General features: G+C 34.3%; 2 protein-coding genes across 6 annotated transcripts; both read right to left on the bottom strand.

The window, feature by feature from the left end:
• Positions 1-1,321: 1,321 nt before the first annotated feature.
• Positions 1,322-3,590, bottom strand: LOC105949866 (uncharacterized protein At4g14342). 2 transcript variants are annotated; one of them, XM_012973171.2, is made up of 4 exons: positions 3,498-3,590; positions 3,296-3,381; positions 3,078-3,201; positions 1,322-1,581 (listed from the first exon to the last, which is right to left on the bottom strand). In XM_012973171.2, the coding sequence occupies exons 1-4, from the start codon at positions 3,501-3,503 to the stop codon at positions 1,534-1,536; spliced, it is 264 nt and encodes an 87-aa protein (XP_012828625.1). In that variant the 5' UTR covers positions 3,504-3,590; the 3' UTR covers positions 1,322-1,533. The 2 variants fall into 2 exon arrangements, with proteins under 2 accessions (XP_012828625.1, XP_012828624.1); XM_012973170.2 differs by lacking the exon at positions 3,498-3,590 and having other exon boundaries at positions 3,296-3,489.
• Positions 3,591-4,135: 545 nt separating this feature from the next.
• Positions 4,136-9,323, bottom strand: LOC105949838 (uncharacterized). Of its 4 annotated transcripts, none has more exons than XM_088820707.1 (16): positions 8,955-9,282; positions 8,811-8,855; positions 8,473-8,528; positions 7,890-8,214; positions 7,477-7,651; positions 7,296-7,379; positions 6,959-7,200; positions 6,634-6,853; positions 6,110-6,189; positions 5,931-6,015; positions 5,718-5,849; positions 5,517-5,630; positions 5,385-5,432; positions 4,754-4,838; positions 4,561-4,617; positions 4,136-4,462 (listed from the first exon to the last, which is right to left on the bottom strand). In XM_088820707.1, the coding sequence occupies exons 4-16, from the start codon at positions 8,111-8,113 to the stop codon at positions 4,362-4,364; spliced, it is 1,647 nt and encodes a 548-aa protein (XP_088676833.1). In that variant the 5' UTR covers positions 8,114-8,214; positions 8,473-8,528; positions 8,811-8,855; positions 8,955-9,282; the 3' UTR covers positions 4,136-4,361. The 4 variants fall into 4 exon arrangements, with proteins under 4 accessions (XP_088676833.1, XP_088676832.1, XP_088676830.1 ...); XM_088820706.1 differs by having other exon boundaries at positions 8,473-8,511; XM_088820704.1 differs by lacking the exons at positions 8,473-8,528; positions 8,811-8,855 and having other exon boundaries at positions 8,955-9,323.
• Between the last annotated feature and the right edge of the window lie 201 nt (positions 9,324-9,524).

The raw sequence follows: 9,524 nt of genomic DNA, 5'->3' as shown, positions 1-9,524 counted from the left end.
TAAATGAAATGGGGTTGGGGGTAGCATGTGACCATATATATTTTCATTTTTGGGTACCCTTTTGCAATTATTTATAATTTCTATTGTTTATTTTTTATTTTCTTTTTATAGTGGGAATTTATGTTAAAAGATTTTTTTTAAAAAAAAATCAATTTTCCTTTAATTTATGTATTTTATTAAAAAGATTGCATTGTAACCTGGTTTTATAATGCAAACAAAAAGAAATTCGAACACTCGGACCTCTTATCAGACTCTATCTCGGAAGAGGCTTCATTCAATATTACTCAGGCTAAACTGGTTATTTTTATGCTACACCCGATGAAAATTACACCATGTGAATTTTTACTTTTGGTCTACACACACTAATGTGGGTGTCTGTGTGTATATGAATAATACACGGTGTATGAACAGACCGGCTAAACTTTAGTCACACCATTTGGTTTTTACTATCAATTATCACAGATTATTTTTCAATTCAATAAAAAGAAAATGAATATTTCAAATGTAAAATAACAAGATGTGAATTCCCTCTTGTAGAAAGCAAGTGAGGGATATCAATCGGTTTATACTATGCTACACTGGATAAAATACACAGAATAGATCTTTATCGTTCATACACACAAAAACACACACAAAACCACATTGATGTGTGCAGATCAACGGCAGAAAAACCACTGATAGTAACATTCCCGGGGTGTAGCATATAAATAATCGATATCAATCATATTAGTACATCTCCTCCATGATTTATTACATGCAATTTAAGTAAGTGACAAAGGAAATTGCCTCAAGATATATGTTCAAACATTAGTTGAATTATGGAAAGTTTAAATCCAATTCCCACTCCACAAAGAAAAGATAATATAGCACGTACAAGACAATTATTTCATTTTCTTTTCCATCGACAAAAAAATAGATTATAATATAACCCCACAAAAATATGATAATAAATTTATAATATTTTATTTATTTATCAATGACCTAACGAAATCAGTAAAACAACAAAAGTAAAGATGGTGACAACACCATCTTTCCACTTTAACATATATATATATATATATATATATATATATATATATATATAAACAAACTAAATAGAGGAAAAAACAGCAAGAAACACACACAGATACACACAATACACACACAATGACAACTCAAGGTGTTGTCTATGCTACACATGGTACTATCTCACCATAAATCTACACACAATCTCACATGCATACATATGTGAGTGTGTGTAAAATAGGTAGTTACAAATAGACACACACATATATATACAGATATATTATTGTGAGATCTATACTTGGTGAAATTCACTGGGTCAAGATCAAAAAGTTGTCAATTATGCATATGTAATGTAACTTTCAGACAATAACAAAGCATACACACCGTACCATAAGTCTCGACAACTATATCGCAAAATGCAAATGATAAATTCTTGAGCTAAAATGAAAAGATAATACAACGTTTTGCAAATTGTCGGTAAGGGCACTGTTTTTTCTGCTTCAACAGCGATAATCAGACGAGTTTGCTTCACTCGTCTTCTCTTTCGGGAGGAAGACCACATGGCAAAAGCATTTTCTGCATTACCACAAAAGTAATTATTTCTTTAGATCATAAAATCTCGTAAGCGCGGACAGAAAATACGAGTTCCATATAGATTCTTGATTAGTAGAATGATGGATAGTGTTAAGCAATTTACGATGCGCCATGCTTCTTGACAAGAAACTACGACAAACAGAAGAATTCCTGAAATGAACTTATATTTTTCAAATTTAAAAAAAAAATACGACATTTAACAAACACAACGCAAATTCTGCTCAAATGCATACACCTAATAATGCACTTTGTTGCGTATATTTTGATGCTAACATAAACACTGCAAAATATATCAAGAAAATTATATATTGAAAAATGGAGCACAGACGCAGACTGCGTCCAAATTAACCCAATAAGATCTCCAATTTTGTTTCATTTCTGATATGAAATCGAAGGGTCCAAGCAGTCAATTAGACAAATTTCAATGATCATCAAAATCTTTTGTGCAGCAATTTTTCCGAAGGGATCCAATAAAATCAACTCATCAGAGAAAAAGAAAAACTAAACCTTGTTATATTAGTTCACAAAGCAAAATAGTTATCTTTCCAATAACTCTATAAACGAGACAAGAAGCAGAAAGAAGTCGATAACTCTATATTCACATCACTCCGTATGCAGAAAGCAACTATTAACTGAGGGGTTTGACTCAGCAAAAACAACTGAAAAACTATGCAGTTAGGCCTTCTTCGGCTACATGGATCGGATTAGATTGGATTGCATTACTTACGTAGTAAGTAAAATAACTAAGTAGTTGCATGTTTGGTTCCTCCTATTCAGGGGGTGAGTCCACCCAACTTTTATGAATTAGCCCACCCAAAATCCAAATTAATGCAAGAAAAGCCCCATTTTTATTAATTAACCTACCCAAAATTCAAATTAATGCAAAAGAAGCCCCAATTTTTATTAGTTAGCCCATCCAAAATTCTAACTAATGCACAAAAAAAGCCCCAATTTTATTAATTAGCCCACCCAAAATTCAAATTAATGCAAAAAACAAAAAAGAAAGCTTTAATTTTTTTTACCTTTTCTTTTCCAATTTTCTGATTTTGTCACAAAAAAAATCCTAAACAAATTTCGGGGCGCTGCCCCCGAACACCCGGAAATTTAGACCCACCGTACCAAATTCCTGGGCTCGTTACCGCTTGTACTAGATAAGGTTGGCTATTAAAATTGTTAAAATCTATTATTAGATGCAATTTCACAATTACATAACTAATTTAACACTAATCATATCCTAATTTTGTAGTGATTAAGGGATAATTAAATTGCCGTTTTCTTTTTTCTTCACTACCTACAAAATTAATCGCAGGGTAGGTTCAATTACTAAAGAAATGCAGAAGTAACAACAGATATTAATAAAATTCAAACACACACATAAACAAACATGAGAGAGAGAGAGAGAGAGAGAGAGAGAGAGAGAGAGAGAGAGAGAGAGAGAGAGAGAGAGAGAGAGAGAGAGAGAGAGAGAGAGTAATTACCTGCATAAAATTGTAACGCTCTCTACCAATGGATTCGTTTTCGGCGAGGGCGAAGTAGGACAAAATAGGGTAATGCCCAACGTAGGAAGCGTAACTATCTCGATGAGTGTTCACCGCCCATTCACTGTAAATAAAAAGAAAAAGAGAAGGTTTTTAACAGCACAAAAAAATAAAAATAAAAATCGAAATTGTAGAAATTTATCGGCGAGGTTACGTACAACCGAGTCAAATCGGCGTGGCCTGTGCCGACATATTTAGCCTGTAAATGCTCGAGCTGTGAGTTTATATTAAACCTGTCGCTCGCCTGCATCACAACAAATTGACAACACAGAAAGAAAGAAAATTAAGTAGATTATCGTGTATGAATGTAATTTGACGTGGATAAATGTTAGGGTTTTGAATTGGGGGGTTTTTGGTTACCTGCATCTTGAGCTTTCTGTAGTTGTTTGTTTCAGAGGAGCAAATATGAGGTATATGTTTAATTTTCTAAATTATAGGGGTTTAGTTGTAATTTACCAAATATTGAACAAATGGTCCCTATTTAAAATTTAACGAGTATTTATATAATTAATAATAGAAAAAAGAAATCCATCGGCTCTCGTTGCTTAGTTGGTTAGAGCACCCCGTAAGTAAGCGGGGAGGTCTTGAGTTCAACTATCAACGAAAGCAACTGAATTCATAAAATATTATTTTTTGTTTTTTATTTATTTTTTAAGTCAGTTCATAAAATATTTTTTTCTCAATTCGAAACCATGAAATAAAATACCCAAGTTTCATTTCCTCTATTATATATTATACATTATATTATTGATGAATATAGGTAGTTTACGATTAACTTAGGTTCGATCATCTTTGGTCGAAAATCGAACCTTTAAAGGTTGATTGAAGTCAGATGTTGACTACCCAGAAACTGTCAATTTTTTCAACATCGGAATTTGCTTCATGTTTTTGCTATTTCCTAACGGAAAAAAAACGACAGAATTCGACCTGTAACCCTTTGCAGATAGATGCTTTGAGATCACGCATCAACTACGACAAGATGAAAAACGATAATATGCACACAATCAGGATAATGATTTACATCAAAAGCTAAATCAAGGTGCATATACATGGTACACAAGCTGCCTTCACCATGGATACTTACAGTTTATAAGCAAAACAACCCGATTTTAAAATATTAAAAAAAATAAAAAAATTAAAATCTATTCACTTCAAAAGAACTTAAACCTGGTTTCTAACGCTTTACCACAGTCATTGGATGCTATATAAACAAATTAGTGATTATTACGATTCTCCTGGTTTTGAGATCTCTAATGTGGGAGGTAGTAAACTAAGAAAGCTTCCTCGTTCAGGTTGAATCGATGCTGAATTCGTCGACTCCTCGTCTGTTATATGTCAAGTAAAATTATAAGAAGAAAAAAAAATTACATACAGATATATATTATGGTAAGATTTGTAGCAGAGAGGAGAAAAAGAATCATACTGAAGAGTGACTTCACAGTTGGTCGCTTTGGTCTAGTGCTTTTCTTCTTCAGTTCGGCTATTAGTCGAAAGAAAGCCATTTTGAAGCGTTAGTTACTAAATAAAAAACCGAATAACGTGTCAAGTTTATATTTTGATGAAGATATAAGCTAAGCATGGCTAATCTTCTTCAAGTAAGAGCAAGAGGCAATTACCCATTCCAGGAACTTGGTGATCATTCACAATTTCAAAGTTCTTGTATGTGTAGCCCATAAAGTTGACATCCTTCGACGGGAGCATCTGCATTGTGAAATAACGATATCTCGGATCAATTGCAACTTCGAAAACAATATTTCATTAGTCAAGTGCTTTGCTTCACAAACGATAATGTCCATCTAAAAAAATTCTAATCATTGCCAGCTCAGCAGAAGCATGGAGCGATCAAAGTCGCAGGATTTTTTGGTTCAGCGTCTCGTTTCCCAACAACTACAGAATTATCTTTATTTTTGGTGCTTCCCTATTTGAATGGTAGGTTGATTTAATTGCAACAAAACTCAGGAGTCCCGTTGCCAGGATAAGATAGTCATAGTAATAACACATACAGCTGCATATTGCTAATTAGATCACATGGCCAAATGTCGTGCTCGATTGCGTTGTTTCCAAGGCAAAGAATGTCAATATGTCATGGAGAATTCAAGATTTCAGACAACCAAAACATTTTCATTTTGTTTTTATTTATTTTTTTAATTTTTATCCGACTCAAAGATTGGTATTGAAGCTTCAACATTACTTTCAGGATGACATTTTCTGTTTTCTTCAGACAAGCAAAACATAATGTTTACTAACCTTCCTCCAAGGACCTGATTTTGTGGCTGAGGGGACTTGATTGTCAGACTGCAAAAGATTAGCAGACGAAGATGAGGAAAGAATACCAAAAGGCAAAATTACTAGACGAGGTTTAATTGAGACGGTTAAAACCTCTTCAAACTTTTCAAAGTTTTGAGTGTCCAATTCATCATTAACTTCTGGAATAAACGCTGCTTTCATTTGATACAGCTTATCCCACTCAATGCCTTTGAACCACGGGTGAGCCTGTGAAGACATAAAAAGCTAGTGGGAAAATTTGTTCGGCAGAATCAACCTTTAAAAAAAAACATAAATTCAGACACAACAAAGAACCTTTATTTCATAAGCGCCTCTTGTTCCGAGCCTTTTCTCTACATTACACAAGAGTTTACAGATAAGATCCTTTGCTTCCGCTGATAGTTTCGCCTCTTCGGGAAATTTTAAATGAGTTCTCCAGTTTACTATCTGCGCGAAAGCAAATGAGAAATTGTTTCAAGATATAGGTTCAATAGACAATAAAATCTGATAGTGAAATCCCGTAATTACCTTTCTGCATGTAGACATGGGTTCGTCTGAATAGAAGGGTGGATATCCGACAAGCATCTCATACATGATAGCACCGAGAGACCACCTATTGCACATCCGCATGGTCACGACAGTCTCAACTAGACAAATAATAAAATATTGCAGTGAGATGGAAAATTATAATATAGACGAGTACATACCAATCGCATTCCATTCCATATCCTTTCTTCAGCAGAACTTCTGGAGCAATATAATCAGGCGTACCAACAGTTGAGTAAGCCTGCACCATCGAAATGTTAAGGTGATTCACAATAATTGCCTCCCTTTTTAAATAGTAATATACCAGGAAGGACAAATCTCACGATATTTCTACCATAATATATTCTTCGACCCCAGTCTATTCAGATATTTTTCAAAAATTTTATGCATAGATCTTACGAGAAACATGAAACATTTTGATCGTTGAAAAACTCATAACAACGTGACGAGACATCGATTCTGCTATATTGTGAAAGAAGAGGACGAGTTCAATAGCTTGGAAATATATTTTGCCTCATAGGTACAGAGCCCTTTACATGCAAGACCAACTAAATGACTGTATCACTATTCATTCGGTGAAGTTCACCAAAGATTAAAAATATGATTATCTTAAGCTTTTGGGTAATTAGATTGCAAACGGGGAATTAGGGATGGTAATGAAATCATGTATTGATAGGATGCTTACAAGCATCCTCCTATTCCTCTGCCAGTGCTGCAGTTGCTCCTGCTGAGTACGCTTTGGTGCCGCAGGGCGACCGTCGCTTTGAAGAGATCCACTGTAGTTATTTCCTACTGAAAAATCATTTTCTTGAATATTACTGCAATCCAGTGGTTTACATAACCCAAAATCTGACAACTTCATATGCCCAACTCGGTCAAGAAGCAAGTTATCAGGCTTGATATCTCTACAAAATTATCAAATAAACGCAAATTATATCAGAACACGACGTAAGATGTTATAGTAATAAGTTGTAGCATTCCATCAAAATCACCAGACAATCAAAACACACCTATGGATATAATTATGCTTGTGGATAGATTCGATTGCAAGAACTGTTTCCCCAACATAAAACCTTGCTTCATCTTCCGTTAATATATCTTTACGCATCAGTAGAGTCATCATATCTCCACCAGGCAGATATTCCATTATTAGATATAGATATTCTTCATCTTGGAAAGAACAATAAAGTTTGACAATGCAATTGCTATCAACTTCAGCAAGTAGGTTTCTTTCTGCTTTCACATGTTCAACCTAGATAACAGAGTGAGGATAAGTAAAAGGAATAAGCATAACAAAGCAGCTCGGGCATTTTTTTTATCTATTTAGCATAATAAATTAATTTTAACCTGGCCCCTACGAAGCATTTCCGACTTCTTAAGCTTTTTCATGGCATATACATGGCGAGTTGACTTCTCTCGACATAATCTAACCTGCGACAGGAACATATTTCAAGTTAATTTATGCAGGTAAAAAAAAAATAATAATATAGTAGAAATTAGCATCATCAGCTGCACAAAACTAGAGAACCTCCCCAAATGCACCCTTTCCTATCATCGTTAGTGGCTCAAAATCATCAGCACCCATTTTATGCCTTTGAAGGCGCATGTATTCTGTTTCCTTTTTCTCAAGGTACTTCAAGATGTTGTTTTGCTCTTCTTCAGATACCTCAGCATCAGCCAGTTTTCTCTCTAGCACATTACGCCTACAACAAAACCCCAGAAAATTACGATTTCAAGGTGAAAAATAAAATAGTCTCTCAACACCTCTCCCCTGTAAATATGTTTCTTACATCCCAAAACTACAAAATTTGGGAAGTCAAATTAACCAGAACATATATTAGGAGATAAGATCAGACTAATATGATATTTTCGTTTTTCAGAAATAGTATCTGTTTCTGGAATTATTTTAAAATTTATCTCTGAAGTAAAGGTCATACATACCGCTCCCTTCGCTCTTGCAGGCTCCTCATCTGCTCCTTGTAATGCTTTTCTATATATTGCTTGGCAGCAGCAGCCTTCTGCTTAGTAGCATTTGAAGGAGTTTCCTCATTCACTGGTGTTCGTGAAACTTCTTTCCCATTAGGTGTAGGTTCCTCCTTATCGCTTGAAGTCTTATGTTTCTCTTTCGATCGGAATTTCCCAAAACAACGTTTAGCAACTTCCATCTTACTACCTTACTCTGTTTGTCTTGTCAAACTTCAACACCATTTCCAAATGACATAAACCCGCTGCCTTATAGAGTTCTCTTTCTTCAGCAGCAAGCTACCTATACATGAGTCATACCGTCAAATCCCCAGATCACGGGAATAAAAACATGAATCTTTAATGCTGCATAGAGAAACAAACAAACATAATCAATCAAGAAAGGTCAGCAATCTTCCTTCATAGTCAACAAATCTCTTTTTGGTTGGCTAAAATAAAAATAATTAAAAACTTCCATGATTCGGTAACAGCGTGTTCCTGATTTTTATACTCTCCATAATTTCAAATTCAATTTACGATTTACGTAATAAATGTCACTCACTTCATAAACTCATTGCTCATCAACCACCTCCATTCACCTCTGTAAAAATCTCCAGACTATAACATTAACGGTAGAGTACAATCCAACTAATAAATAGGAATAAAAATGAAAATCGAAGACAAATTGACTAATATAACTCAAATAAAATTGAAATGAGAGGGAAAAAGTTATATTATACATTAATCAATAAATCAAAAAGCAATCAACACAAAAACTCACTCCTCCCATTACTCCGCATACCTCCCAAAAAAAATCAAAACAAAAAATTAAAAAATCAAAAACCTCACAAATAACCACGCGTTCAAAAGCTAAATACTAAGCATAATCAATCAAAATACCGTTCACAATTCCAATAAACCGCCGTTTCAGCAAAACTCAAATCACTAAAAAAAAAAACCGCATCAAAACGGATCCAACAACCAAAGTTTCGCCGGAATCGTGAACTCAAAAAAAAAAAAAAAAAAAAAAAATCAAACACGCACCTGCAAATTCAATCCAGAAAACCTAACACAGCGCAATCCTGTCGAATCGAGCAAGTGAGCAAAATGGAGATGAGAACTATCGAACAATAGGATAGTGGATTTGAAACCCTAAGTTTGTAGAGAGAGAAAGAAGTTCGCTGAAGAAGAAGAAGAATGTGATGGGAAAGCTTTTTATGCAGTGGTGGTGAATGATGGCATCATTCGCCATCAAAAGCTCAACACAGAGAGTGAGAGGGGTGGTGCTTCTTTTTCCTCTCCTTCTTTTCGGTTTATTTTTATTTATTTATATTTCTTGTTTTTGCTTTTTAGGCAACGGGAAATCTTTGTCAAAAATTAAGATTTATTTTCCTTTTTTTTATTGTTGGTGTTATTTATTTAGCAGAGTAATTGCGTTTGTTGCGCTGTAAATATTAATTAATTGAGTTAAAAACGCTGTTGAATTTATCTCCTGGAAAATATGCAACGCGTTTTTACCAGAAAGGTAATAAATAAATAAGTGCAAATTACGACCACCTCCCTAAGGTAAGGTCAAATTACGAAAACAACCATCATGTTTTGCATAATTACAAG

Source organism: Erythranthe guttata, chromosome 7 (genome assembly GCF_056151865.1).
Source record: "Erythranthe guttata isolate IM_541 chromosome 7, IM_541, whole genome shotgun sequence".
NCBI classification, from domain to species: domain Eukaryota; kingdom Viridiplantae; phylum Streptophyta; class Magnoliopsida; order Lamiales; family Phrymaceae; genus Erythranthe; species Erythranthe guttata.
Note: the sequence above shows the minus strand (reverse complement) of the source record. Positions and strands in the feature narration are given on the sequence as shown.

Bases quoted from the DNA above. Each gene is read 5' to 3' on its own strand.
- LOC105949866 (XM_012973171.2), bottom strand. The intron at 3,202-3,295 runs GTACGTAACCTC...TTTTATTTACAG, and splicing joins CACGCCGATTTGACTCGGTT to TGAATGGGCGGTGAACACTC. The intron at 1,582-3,077 runs GTAATTACTCTC...GTGGTAATGCAG, and splicing joins AGCGTTACAATTTTATGCAG to AAAATGCTTTTGCCATGTGG.
- LOC105949838 (XM_088820704.1), bottom strand. From the start codon at position 8,113: ATGGAAGTTGCTAAACGTTGTTTTGGGAAATTCCGATCGAAAGAGAAA. The intron at 7,380-7,476 runs GTTCTCTAGTTT...TTCCTGTCGCAG, and splicing joins GAAAGGGTGCATTTGGGGAG to GTTAGATTATGTCGAGAGAA. The intron at 5,631-5,717 runs GTTCTTTGTTGT...ATGTCTTCACAG, and splicing joins GAGGCGCTTATGAAATAAAG to GCTCACCCGTGGTTCAAAGG.